At 42.5% G+C, this 14,277-nt stretch overlaps 1 protein-coding gene across 1 annotated transcript in view; it reads right to left on the minus strand.

Moving 5' to 3' along the window:
• The window catches only part of LRP2 (LDL receptor related protein 2), a 206,694-nt gene that overhangs the window by 23,896 nt on the left and 168,521 nt on the right, over window positions 1-14,277 (minus strand). Inside the window, exons 55-63 of the mRNA XM_032880388.1 lie at window positions 13,279-13,475; window positions 12,333-12,578; window positions 11,525-11,647; window positions 10,416-10,535; window positions 9,035-9,151; window positions 8,209-8,325; window positions 7,221-7,358; window positions 5,593-5,715; window positions 2,460-2,588 (exon numbers count right to left, since the gene is read on the minus strand). Of these exons, the coding sequence (XP_032736279.1) occupies window positions 2,460-2,588; window positions 5,593-5,715; window positions 7,221-7,358; window positions 8,209-8,325; window positions 9,035-9,151; window positions 10,416-10,535; window positions 11,525-11,647; window positions 12,333-12,578; window positions 13,279-13,475 (1,310 nt within the window). The remainder of the gene's footprint in view (window positions 1-2,459; window positions 2,589-5,592; window positions 5,716-7,220; window positions 7,359-8,208; window positions 8,326-9,034; window positions 9,152-10,415; window positions 10,536-11,524; window positions 11,648-12,332; window positions 12,579-13,278; window positions 13,476-14,277) is intronic.

Consider the following 14,277-nt stretch of genomic DNA (forward strand, 5'->3'; position numbering starts at 1 on the left):
CAATACATGCCCTCTCTAATACCCACCACCTGGTTCCCCCAATCTCCCACCCCCCTCCGCCCCTTCAAAACCCTCAGATTGTTTTTCAGAGTCCATAGTCTCCCATGGTTCACCTCCCCTTCCAATTTCCCTCAACTCCATCTTTTGATCATTAATATATTTTGATCATTAATATATTTTTGATCATTAATATATTTTCTGGATTTTATAGCTTTCATAATACAAAGAAAAAATTCAACCATGGTTCATTTTTATAGGGCTTATATGAATGACTCTTGTTATCTGTGCTATTCTGAGGTCCAGATACTCCAAGCCAGACTTTTAACATTTCAGACTCCATCCTCACACTTCACTGCTCATCACTACCCTGAGTTCTTATCTCTGCCAATATCTGTCAAAGCCATCTGGCTTTCATTTTTGTTATTATTGTAAGCTTGTTTCTTCTATCCTGAGTCTCCATCTACCCTCAAACCTCGATCTTACAAGGAAGCAGACAAAGATGAACATACCTAATGAGTGATAATGGAGGCCAAGGCATGGGAAGGGTGGTGATTATCCCCATAAAGGATTTAAGCTTTATCTGTGTTTCAAATGAAATATCTCTTGGTCACAGGCTTCTGAATATTTTAGCAAATGAGACTCTAGTATCTCCTGCTCATTTCTTCCCAAGCAAAATAGACTTATATCTGTCTCCTACAGTAGGAAATGAGGATCCTTTAAGGATATGATGACTATTTAAGTATATATGGTTTGAATAGACTAAAAACATTGAGTTTCAAAAAAGAAAAATAATCACAAAATAAAGCACAAGAGCATTCAATGGAATGCTGCCCTTGGAGCTCAAACTTCAAAGCCATATACATGAAAACCTCAGTTTAGCTCTTAAGAACTACACATTGCTAAATAAATCTATCTAGATTTTTTATTACTTCCAGAGTCAGTTTCACTGTTTTCTGGCTTTCTAAGAATTTGGTCATTTGTCTAATTTGTTGATGTAAAGTTTCTCTTACTTATCTGTCTCAGCACTAGAACTCAAATCTAGTACCCAGTTTTGCAAATCCTGTCATGATCATGCTTTTTAAAATATTTAATCAAGTCACATTGCTATGTCAAAAATTCTAAGCCCCACTAGGCAAGTGTGTAAAATAAAGGACAAATCAATGCATTAATGATCAATTATTTACCCTCCTTTGTACCTCACACAGGAGAAAAGTTGCCCGGAAGTTACTGGGAAGCCTCAGGAAAAAAAACACTAAAGCCCCAGAAGTTAAAAAATATGTGGAGCGAAGATGACTAAGTCATGGGCTCCTAGAGTCTAAAGAACTTTTTTTTTCCTATGAAGAAACTGAGGCCAGGAGAGGTCAGTTGATGCCCCAATGGGGCACAGGTAGTGGTCAAGGAAACTAGAGGCCAGATCTCATCATCTGGAGTCACAGGACTATTCAAATTCTGCCTCTACCACTCTGTATGACCTCAAACAACTTCTTAAGCTCTCTGAGATTTATTATACAGATAAGACATAATAGTAGCAACCCAGTGGGGTTTGTCTGAGTGACAAATTAGATAATGTATGTGCAAGGATTTCGTAAGAGCTCTAAAGGACTAAAAAGGTGTGAATTATTAACATGCCATTCCAACAGTTCCATCACAATACTGAACTAGAACCACTCCTTGATTGTGTTCCTTATCTTTTTCCTACACAAAGTAGTCCCTCTACTTTAAAAATAAAAATAAATGTTCCTCCTGAGGTCCCCTGAGACAACCCCATCTTTATCAACTCCCCTTAGAAGCTTTTCCCCTTAGTGCCAAAGGATACTGCATTTGGCTTAAGGTGAAAAAAATATGCAGCATAGTAAACAAAATACATAGCTTTAAGGTGCTGGGAGGCACCTAGTTAACAGGGAGGAGATGCTCTGGAGTTAGGTAGATCAGAGTTTAAATCCTCAGCCTCTTGATGGCAGAAAGATATGCAGGTTTTTCATACCTGCAAGCCAGTTTCCTCATTAAAAAAATACTTGAGTGGCACCTGGCTAGCACAGCTGGTTAAGCTTCTAACTCTTGGTTTTAGCTCAGGTCATGATCTCAGGGTCGTAAGATGGAGCCCCACGTCGGGCTCTGAACCTAGCACAGAGTCTGCTTGGGTTTCTCTCTTCCTCTCCCTCTGCCCCTCCCTACCCCCATTCTCTCTCTCTCACACATAAACAAATTTTTTAAAAATTTGGTGAACATACCCAGCTCATAGGGTTGTTACAAGGATAAAATGAGATAATCCTTGTAGTGTTTAGCACAATGTCTGGTATAGAGTACGTGCTCAATAACAGATAGCTGCAGGCTTGATTGCAATTCAGAAGACAAAATAAAAAGAAATATGTGGTTATCATGTTCTTTATGTTATTGCACACTCTCATTAGGTAAACCCAAGTTATTACAATGAAATGCAATAATCAATATTTACTTACTGCAACCCGTTTCATCAAAATGGTCACCACAGTCATCAACATCGTCGCATACAAGATACTGTGAAATGCAATGTCCATTGCTACACTTAAATTCATTTTCTGTACAAGGTCTAGAGGTCGAAGCTAAACCTGTAGTTTAAGAACAAAAGTTCAAGTCAAATTCAAAACTTTCTCTTCTGTGGAACAAGATGCTTCCCTGTGCAGCAGACAGTTATTGCTCACAGGTAAGCCTGTGCTTCCCTACATTTCCCAGTCTCCCTTGCAGTTGTGTTGGGACCATGTGACTAGTTCTGTCCAATGGGCTACGAGTAGGAAGTGATATGTGTCACTTCGGGACTGAAGCAGTTAAAGCTCCTGTGTCTCCTGCTTTGGCAACCTTGGAAGCCATGGGTTTCAGGTGGCCCAGCTACAAGTTGGAGGGGCTGGGCAACCTGCACTGGCCTTTACTTGGGTGAGAAGTGAGTCTTCATAAGGTATCACCCCTGAGAGTTGCAAATTTGTTGGGTGCAGAGGTGGTATGAGATACCCTGAATAGTAAAAATGTAAGGTACTTTCATAATAAAAAGCTAAATTATGGGACACTGTCTTCACGGTCAGGAGGCAAGCAATGAGGAAAGAGATACTGGAGATAGGAAAGATGGAGACTCATATGATGCAAAGGCAAAGCCTTTGGTGAAAGTGTCACTTTGGAAAAATTGGAAAGCACATCACCTGCTTGTTGAACCTGTCGATCTAGGGAAAGAGATGAGAAAACAGGATGCTAGTAGTGTGCATTGCTTGCCATTACCTGAGTTTGGCAGGGAGTATCAATCAGAGAAAAGTTCAGGGAAGAGCTGGTTGATTTATAAGCAGAAATGAAATAAAGCCCAGCAATTTGATGTGTGGGAAAAGCTGACTCCATTTAAATCCTGAACAGTGAGATTCTGAAGTTTAGAAGGCTTTGAGACACAAATAACCAGTAAAACCTCTGAGTTGGATGAAATAATGGCCCATCTATTTTTCTAGATGGGCTGAATGTAACCGATGATCAGTCGAGACAAAGGTGCATGAGAAAAACAAAGATATAAAGCAGATTCGAAAGCTATGTCTCCGAGGAAACAGCCGAGCCCACTGGTCCTCCAGAACTGCTAGAGGCTGGTGAATGCGATGAGTCTCTCATTCTTTCTTGCCCAACGGGAATCTATTTCTATTATGCTTCCCCTGATCCACCACTATCGCTTAGGGGCAGAGTGGCATAAATAAAACTTGTTTATTAGTTTATGTTTCTTCAAACCAAGAGGAACCTTGTCTGCAACTGACAGCAGGACTGAAGCCTATCATCCAGGACTTCTGGATTTCAGTTACTGAATGGGACTATGAGTCATGTCCCCTGGGGACAGGTTCAGGGTGTTCTATGCCTGGGAAGAGAAGTATAAACGGATTCTTAGTGACACAAGGGCAAATTGTGGCAAAACCACTGGTATTCATTAAAAACCCATGCACTTCCCTGCAGTGAGATTGGGACCTTGTGACCATTCCAACCAAAGGACCACAAGCACAAGCAAGATCTATCACTTCCACACCCGGGAAAATACAAATCTGTGTGCCTCCTTCATTTCTCTCTTCTCCTGCTTGGCAACCTTGAAGACTATCTGTCGCAGGTGGCATACTTACAGGACAGAGAACTGTCTGACCTTCATCAAACTTTACATCAACCTCTGCTCCCGGGGCCCCTGGCTGGTGCAGACAGTTGGGCATCCAAGTCTTGGTTTCAGCTCAGGTCATGATCTCAGAGTTGTGGGATCTAGGCCTGCAGTGGGCTCTGTGCTGAGCGCAGAGTCTGCTGGGGCTTCTCTGTCCCTCTGCCCCTCTCTGCCCCTCTCTGCCTCATGGTCTCTCTCAAATACACCAATCTTAAGAAATAAAATTCAACCTCTGCTACTTTAAGCCACTGAAATGTTGTGGTTGGTCTATTTTGATGGCAAGCAGTGATTCCTCTAACTAACGTCCAATTCTTTGGGAAGATCTTGTAAGCCTACTGCCCCTTTCATCCACTCTCAAATTTGACCACATGCTCCAATTGTTTTGCTCCATTAAAGAGAAAGGAAGAAAGAAAGAAAGAAAGGGAAAGAAAGAGCGGGCAATAGCAATAAGGGAAATGGAAACAGAAGGGGAGAAGGTGCTCAAAATTTTTAAAATGTCCTATTTCTTGGTTTTCATCCTTTTGTGCCAGGCCTCAAATAAACCTAGGAACAATGTTATAACCATAGGGTCACCTCTGCCAAAAAAAAAAAAACCTAAGTACGTAAGTATAAGCCAGAGCACCGCCATAGTGTCCTCGTCCTCTCTGACTCAGAGCTGTCAGTGAGCATTCTAAGGTCACAGCAATACAAAGGATGGAACATAGAAAAAATGAGTCATTTATCTAAATTTTCCCAAAGTGCATCCTTTTAGGAAGAGAAAGTAATTGGAGTCAGGGGAAATCATTTCTCTTGCTGACTTTTCTCTAGATAAATTACCCCCCAAATTAATCAACTCTCCCCTTCAATGGACAGATTTTAAAACATTCTCACAAGGGGAAAGCACAGGTTTTTTTTTTCTTCGGTATCTGTAACATTTCACACTACCGGTTTGAAACTTCTATCTTAAAATAATCCATAATTTTTCTCTTCTGGGAAATGAATTTCCACTTTAAAGATGCAAGTAAGACCAGCTCTGTTAACACCGGTGCTGCCTTTTTGAGTGTGATCGTTTCAGCTGAGCATTCAGCAGCTCATGTGCCTAGATTAACAATTAGCAACTCGAGGCTGAAGAGTGACCAAAACTCATTTTTGAAAATAAATAAACCATTAATTTGTGAAGCATGAGTCAACTAGTATTTAGTGTTTGTTCTCAGAGTCTCAAATTTAAACGAAGTCCCATATTTAAATGAAGACTAAAAAATTAGACGACTTGCTCCAACGAGGCGGAAATAAGCAGGGGAGGGATGTATCTGTGTAGCGAGTGTGTTTATATGGTCTGGAAACAACTGTCAAAGGGCATCTGCAGCCATAGGTCCAGCTCAGCCTCTACCAAACTGAAATCCCAGAGGTACATTCTGCGAACTGCAGACGACTTGGGGCCCTTAGTTTTTCCTCTTTTTCACTTTGCTTACACTGCTCCTCCTTCTCATCGCTCCCATCTCCACAGTCATCCACATGGTTGCACAGCTCATGCTTATAAATACAGCGATTGTTGTCACATCGGAACCGGTACGGTGACTCGCAGGAAACATCCACTGGAAGTCAAGATGGACAAACAAAAAGTGCAAGTTGAGAGTAGAACGCAGTATCTAAAATGCTCCCGAGCCGGCACCAGGCTCGCCCCATTCATCCGTTTCATCTGTTCATTCAATGAACCAATCCGCAAATCCACCTTGAAGATCCAGCACACACCATGTCACCGTGCTAGGAGCCAGAAACGAGGCAGAACAAGAAAGACACAGTCCTGGGACTCACAGAACTTCCATTCTAACAGGAAAACAGACTTTGCCAATTAACCATTCAATTATAACTTTGAGAAGAGCCACAAACCAGACCTGCTATCATGACATCTATGGTGGCAAGGGGTGGGAGTTGGGGGGAGGGGTGAGTGGTGCTGATATAGATCAGAAGAGGCTGGGGGAAGGTTTGGAGTCAGAAGGAGCACAGCCCATGTTTGGACCTGAATTGCAGTCCCTGCAGCCAGAGCACAGAATGAGGGGGACAATGACAAGCCATGAGGCTGGAGAGGCCGGCAGGACCATACATGAACACTTATCCTAATATTAAAGAGGCTGCTGTGTGTCTTTCTGACTGCAGTTGTCACTGACCCTCCAGAGCATGAAATTTCACTCGGTGACAGACGTTCCTTCCTCAATGTCCTCACCTCTTACATTTAAAGTTGCTATTTCACAACTAACCTCTGACTCATCTTGTCCAGAGTTAGACTTCTAGCTGATGCTTATGCACCTGTGAGGAACCCAAAGGTAGAACCCAGGTCCCTTACTTGTTTGGTAAAGGGGCACAGCCCTCTGTGCAGGCCCCAGAGATTGGGTAATCTCAACACACATTGTGTTTTTCTTCCACATGGAAGACTTTGGCTGTCTGATTTCTCCTTCTGCCTTTGCATCACACATAGGAACAAAAGTAGAAACTCATGATAAGGTCGGCTGGGGGTAAAAAAGTCAGACCCAAGAGCTGATTCTTAGAAGTACTGTTAACAGAACTGTTACAGAAATTCTTTGTTGTGAAAGATGTGCAACATTATAAAACAGTGCTGGTCGCTTTGTAATGGGGCTGTGTCTCTGCCTCTCCACTTTTTAATGGGGCTGCGGGCACTTTATCTCATTGAGGGAGCGACTTCCTAAGTACTTACTTGAAAGTTCCACAGGGTTAAGGTATTTTTCAAGATCCATCAAGTTAAAAGCGAAACAAAACAGGGTTAGTTCTTAACAAGAAAAGATGTGGCAAGAAAATGTGGAGATGCCACTGTGAAAATATAATGTACCCTAATTAAAGTGCTCTGAAGGGAAGGAAATACTGACATGGCATTTTTGTCCAATCCCTGTGCTAAAAAGGAACAGGGATGAATGTCTAACATTCCCATGTTCCAAACAACGAACTGGGAAAGAAGACCAAGTAAAATGCATCCAGTTTTCAAACATTGTCCAACTGGCCTCCGGCATCACGCGTCCCACGGAAAAAGCACTGAGATTTTGCCAGATGACACCACTCCCAAACCCGCCCTTCATCTCCCTCTTACGGCACAGGTGAAGTTCTTCATCAGAACCATCGCCACAGTCGTCATCGCCATCACATTTCCAAGATGACCGGATGCACACGTGATTTTTACATTCAAACATAGTCGCTGAGCAATACGCACCATTGGGGAAGCGAGTGGCTGTTGGTGGAGAGGAAACAGATTCCAGCTGTTAGAAAAAGTAACGAGTTTTGAAAAGGTAGGCTGTTATTTGTCCTGTAACTCTTTCCATGACAGCCTGTCTTCCTTATTCGAGATGGACTGTCACTTTCCACTGCCTGAAACTGTGATGGACTACCTCTTCAGGACCGTTGTCCCACCCCAGTTTTCAAAGACATGAGTCATTCTGCGGATGGCACTGGACTTTCTCTTCATAGGCAAGGGCAACTCTTCAGCTGTGTCAGCACTGGCCCTACCCCTTATCCATTTATATAGTTTCTCTGAAACCAGGATTTAAGATGTGGCAACTACATCATTAACAATACCCATCACAGATCATCAGAAACAGTCCATATTTATTCAGTGATTCATAAAGACTAAACTGTGAATGATGATACTGACCTTCATTTTTAAGCTTTTTGTATGCCATCACGCAATTCAGAAAGATGTTAATGCTGTGAATTCAGTACGTTCTAGCACCCAATCCAAGTTTTTTATACCCATCTATTCACTGCTCGAATGTTCTCGTTTACCTGAGGTGGTTTTTTCAATTAATGAACTTGTATCGCAGGTGATAATATTTTTGTTAGCACAGATATTTACTATATTCTCTATTTAAAATATGGTTAATGAAATGCACTTGAATGACTACTAGGACTATTTGGGTATAAGGACCCAGACCCCTAAGTGAACTGGTAATTACCAATGAGCACCAAAGAGAAAATCCCTGCATCCTAGCCATTTAAGAAGCAGTGACTGCTGGAGAGGTGGGGTCTAAAAGGCCATCTGCTGCATTTCAGACGAGCAGGGCCCCGAGGGTCCAGACACTTACGACAAGCAGCTTCATCGGAGGCATCTAGACAGTCAGCCATTCCATCACAAGTTGACTGCTCAGGCACACAGTGTCCACTCTGACACTGAAAATACCCGGGTTGGCATGTCTTCATCTCTGAAGAGAAAAGACTGTCATTCCAAAAGGTCTTGTTCTTCTCAGACAGGTCTGGGGAACAGACTAAGGACTTCATCCCATTCCTATCCAAACCCTATGACTAGCGCATGGCAAATGCACAGCTGTGGCTAGAAAAGGAATAAATGCACCAAAACCACATTCTCCTCATTCAACATATGGAAACGGAAGTACCTCTCTCTCCCCTATTACATAATCTCTAGCATTTTCTCGGGAATCTAAATTCCCAGACCCAACCCTTAATGAGTAAAGAGCTGTAAAAGTCACTTGGAGGTTATGATTCCTGATCTAATGCCCCTGACCTCTACACCAGGGAGATACAGAAATATATCCCTCATTGACACTTTCCGGGGAACAGCAGGAAAAATTAATGCTTTTGTTGTTGTTGCTTATAAGAACAATGCAGATTAAAGTCTGCTCCTAGGAAATATTTAAGTTAAAATGAGATTTTCAACAATCTCTTGCCCTTTTCGCCTATTACAAGTTAAGACTACTATAAGAATAAAGCACAGAAAACACAGAGCGGAAGGTACTGTGCTATGCTAAGGCTTATGTATTACAGAAAGTATACAAAAATTGTTTTACTCTAAAAAACCATACGAACTCTCACTCGAAGTCCCTTCTTCTGCCAAATATGCCAACTCTGGTACTACACCCCCTGGTAAGCCTCTGAAAGACCCCTGACAGTTACCACAGTCCCGCTCATCTGAGTGGTCGCCACAGTCGTTGTTATGGTCACAGACCCATCGAGAGGGAATGCAGCTGTGATCATCACATCGAAATTCACTCTCCGAGCACTCCCGGGGGACTGCAAAGGAAAGCCACCCAGCCATCAGTGGGAACCAGGAATCATACACAGAAGACAAACTTGTGAGGGCCTGAGTATCTTCAGCATGCCTGGCACTCCCGTGTCCCGAGACCTAGCCATCTGCTTGGGCAGGCAGACTGCGTGTCCTCCGAAAACCAGACCTTCTACCTCAATTTTAAGAATGTGAAGAAGGGCCTTTATTAAGAGTTTTCTCCAAAGGTGATTTACTTGTAAGATAATTGTTGCTTCCATGATAGTCTAGATAACCTCCTATAGGATTAAACATGAACTTTCTCAAATTTAAAATTCCACTGGATCACACTTTTGTCTTAAGTTTTAGCCAATTGATATTTGCAGGTTTAATCAGTTTCCTGATCCTCTCAACTGCCTATGGAAAGTGGCAATCATTTCTTACTTCCAAAAAGTGACTAAAGTTAGCATGTATTCCATATTACAGGGTACCTGGCTGGTTCAGCTGGTAGAGAATGAGACTCTTGATCTCAGGCTTGTGAGTTCAAGCCTCACATTGGGAGCCTACTTAAAAAAAAATGTATTCCATATTAATCTATCTGAAATTGACATATACATCAATCAGTGACATATGTTTAGGGCAGGGTAATATATCCAATTACTCAGGACTATCTAGTTTGATGTGACCCAAACCTTTGGCTTCTTATCCTTGACCTCCCTGTCCCAATTCCTTATAGTCAGCACCTTCACTGGGAGAAAGAAACTAAAACCTGACCTGTCATTTAATCACTAGCCCTCCTAAATAGTCAGCCATTCTGGGGTGGGCGGAGAGGGGAGGACAATCCTAAATACAAGATCTTTTTCCTCTGCTACTAAGACCATTTTGAGGCAAGCACTTAAGAAGCAAGTTCTTTGGGTTAGCACCTTTCCTTCTAGAACTTCTCTTGGTCCTTATTTTTTTGTTTCTATTCTTTATCTTACTATATTTGTCCTGTATTACAAGTCGCCTCACACTCTTTTTAGAAAAAGTTAGATATAAACAAACTCAACAAACAAAACATATACTTGGGTAAACACCTTTCTCCCAGAACTTCATTATAAGCACCTTAAAGGGAGATGTTTCTGTCTTTAGTCAAAGAAAACGTGGAAATGTACCAGTCAGCAGAATGCAAGAGATCAGGTAATTGTCATCCTACCCATTTAGGATGAATGGCATAGAGAACTGAATTATGGACAAAAAAGAGAAAGCACAACTCTGGCAGCACATAAAGACAGGAGAACCATGAACACTCACCACAGTTCTCCTCATCTGAGTGATCTCCACAGTCATCGTGCCCATCACACCTCCAGCGAAGAGGGATACAGTGGTGATTATTACAGCGAAATTCCCCGGAAGGTTTGCACGTCCTCTCCTCTACAAATCAAGGTCATTGTAAAGACTTCAGAAGCTGGAGGTCAAGAAATGCCAAGGTAGCACTGGCTTTCTTGTGAGACAATTGGAGAATTATGCTCCCATATTCTCAAAGCTTCCAGAGAGAGGAATGCTAGCAGCGTTCATGGTCAATATTCCTCTTTTGGCCAACCTGAACCTATCCTACTTAAACTTTAAACTGCCTTAAACTAGATTCATTCTTTTTTGTAGCAACTGCTCAAAAAATGAATTGGCATCTGGCTTCTAATTTGCAACAAAGACCTGGAGAGGAAGATTAAGTGTGCTAACAGAACACTTCCATCTCACTGCCTTCAGCTGGTTAAATTCAGTGTTATTAAATTCAGTGTTAAAATAACCCATTATCTGCCTTACCCTCTGCCAACTAAACCTAATAGACATTCAGGTTTCCAGTTAAAGTGTATGGCTAATCTTGACAGATTCTATTAATTCATTTGGCCTTTTGTCCCTAAGTTCTTTCCATGTTGCCAATGTGACTTACAGCTTTCTTGTAGAAGATACGGACAGAGAGACATTCGGAATATGAAAATCTCCAAATAAGAAATGTTCTGATTTTGAATTATTCTTTTTAGAGATAGGTATCAAATCTTTTCTCTACCTCCTTCCATCAATTTCAGTAAATCTATAAAATTAGACAATTTAAACTTGTCAAGTGCAAATAACGATTCCACATTTAGGAGAAATTATGTAAGTTCCTAATATCTTAATAATGTCTTCCCCAATTCCAACATTCCTCAGGATGGGATTTCACTTAAGAGGATATAAATTAAACTCCCCAAAAGTCCGCTAAATGCTAAAAAAAATGTAATGTGTTACTAGAAAGAGCAATAGATGATGCTTTTTCAGAGGTAATCAGAGAAGCAAGGACATGGGAAAGGCACTCTCCTCACCCAGAGGGCACCTGACACTTCCGTGCTCTTACCCCTCCCCCACACCCCTGCAGCCCCTCCTACCACAGCCTTGCTCATCGCTGTTGTCCCTGCAGTCGTCGAAACCGTTACACACAGCCCACTGTGGGATGCAGCGGTAGTTTGTTCTGCAGCTGAATTCTGTATGGTTGTCACAGCGATGGCTCACTGAAAAGACAGGAAAAAGCAAAGTCGGAACTGAATGCTCAGTCCAAAAGACACCTTCCCATTGTCGTATGAAGGACCTGGTGCTGAGGAGAAACAATTACCATGTTAACCAATTGGATTGATTTTGGCCACGTGTGTTGTTTTAGGTGTGATCTATATACCCAGAGCAGAAAGCATCTTAAGTTTCCTCCCTGTCAAAGTATCATTCATTTGTGTTACAGGATTAACTACAGGGGGGAGAGGGGGTGGAGGAGGGGAAGGCCTGGGCTTGGAGCAAAAAAAGTACCACTCAACAGAAATGTGACCAACTACTTAAGGTGAGCCTCAGTTTCCTTACCTGGAAAATGGGAATTGGTAAATGCACATCCCTACTGTGCAGTGTTTCACTGAGGCTCAAATGAGAAAGTGATAGACATACACAAATGGAAGTTCTTGTGATCGTATTTTGGAGAGTTAAGATATCCAGAGTACAGAGAGGAGGAATGAGCCCCTTTTGGAACAAGGTCTGGTTCCACCTGCCAACCATACAGCTATACTTGGCTCTGTAGTGCCAGAATTAGCAGGGAGAGCCAAGACGGAGGGTGCCACAGGACTGAAGTAAGGGCTTCCCTGTCATCTCGCAACCCACACGGGTCCTCCTGCTTTCCCATCCGTGCTCCCACATGTCCCTCCTGCAGGAACTCACAGCATTCGGGCATGGGCTCATCCGAGTAGTCGCCACAGTCATTGTCTACATCACACTTCCAGTCCTGAGGGATGCAGTGGCTATTAGCACACTTGAAGTAGCCCAGCTGGCAGATCCTACTGGCACAGTTGTAGACATCTTCGTCTGAGTTATCCCCGCAGTCGTTCTCCGAGTCACACCGCCAGGCTTCGGGGATGCACCGTTTGTTGGCACACTGCCATTCGTTGGACTGGCAGTGGTGATGCTCTGCAGGGAGGGGAATTTGGTTGCGAGGTGTTAGGGACAGACGCTCCTGATTTACATGGAGGGATCTTTGAGAGCTTCATCCTAGCTTCTTTTTTAGAGGACTTCTGTCCTAATGCACTTATTATCAGCCAATACCACGACAAGGTCAGTTATTCACTTGACTATTACTGTCTCCTAAATTCTTAAATATCTTTCTGTTGCATGCAGAATTAGGAGTTAAAGACAGTATCACTGATGGCCTACTGAATTCTGATGGCCACCTTCTCCCATCCCTATTCTCCTAATGGAGAGTATTTCTCAAACGTTGTGTTTGCTGATATTGTCAATGTGTTGTTTTCAGTTTGGAGGGTTTTTTCCCCTTCGCTTTTTAAAAATGGAAACACTAACAAATATCACATAAGCATCCTTAAAATGAGAGTAGGAAGCCCTCCTTTGGCCCTCAGTGTTCACTCTCGAGGAGGATTCCATGCACAGCACATGGCACCAAACCACCAAAGACAACACACTGTCTACCTCAACTTCTGCCTTGCAGAGACCCTAATCTATCTTAAGAACCTTATAAAAATATAGGATGGGCTCTTGACTTTTTTCCTAGGACTCTGGACTGGTCTGGGGGTTAGGACATGCAGAAAATCCCCACAGAATCATGACTGTTCACTATCTACTACAGAAGTGGGCCAAAAACGTTAACTGAACACACCGCAGAGAATCTGGTCCTCGTCCGAGCCATCAGGGCAATCTTGGTGAGCATTGCACAGGAAATGCGAGCTGGTGCAGTTGCCATCCTTGCACTGGAATTGTCCTAGCCGGCAGTAGCGCTGTGGGCAAAGCACCGGCTCGTCAGAGCCGTCCGAGCAGTCTTTCTGCCCGTCGCATTTCCACCAGATAGGAATACACCTGCACAGAGAAAATACAGCACTTCTCTTAGCAAAGTACATCGGGTAGAGGCTACCTGGAGAGAAGACATCAAAACTGAATTCCAGGTAATAACATGCATGAGTTCCTTTACTGTGGTGTATTTTCAGAGAAAACATTACTAGATGAGATGGACCACGTTTGTTAAGACCCAAATTCATGCTGAGAAAATGCTCTGACCTAATGATTACATTTCTGCCACAGAACACAGTGGAATGTGTGTGTAGGGCTATGGTTCTGGTAGCAGGAACTGGTTGGGACTGTTGGCTGGGGTGACATAACAGACTAGTGGGTATTGGCTGGGAAGGCAGAAGGCACTTACATTTATTGACAGCCTGGGTCAAGATCGATAAATGCTAGATTCTTAATCTAAGATATTTTATTTAATCATCAAAACAATCTGCCATTTGATCTTAAATGCAATGGTTTGCATTAATGTCTCCTCCCTCTGACTCCGTACCCCCAGTCACCAATGGTCTATGGCCACAGTTAGGGAAATAATCTGTGGCCATGTTTTATAACAGATACAAATAATCAAAAGTGGATGTAAATGTGTAATCCTGGATCCTCTGGCATAGTAACTAAGAAGCTAGGCCAGTGTATGAGTGTGAAAGACAGAAAAATTCTACCACTTTTTTTTTTCAGATTTTTATTTAAATTCTATTTAGTTAACGTATAGTGTACTGTAAGTTTTGGGAGTAGCATTTAGTGATTCATCACTTACACAAAATACTCAATGCTCAGCACAAGTGTCCTCCTTAATCCCCATCATTCATTTAGCCCA

The sequence above is a fragment of the Lontra canadensis genome, unplaced genomic scaffold (genome assembly GCF_010015895.1).
Source record: "Lontra canadensis isolate GAN:19392208 unplaced genomic scaffold, GSC_riverotter_1.0 scaffold69, whole genome shotgun sequence".
Classification (NCBI taxonomy): Eukaryota; Metazoa; Chordata; class Mammalia; order Carnivora; family Mustelidae; genus Lontra; species Lontra canadensis.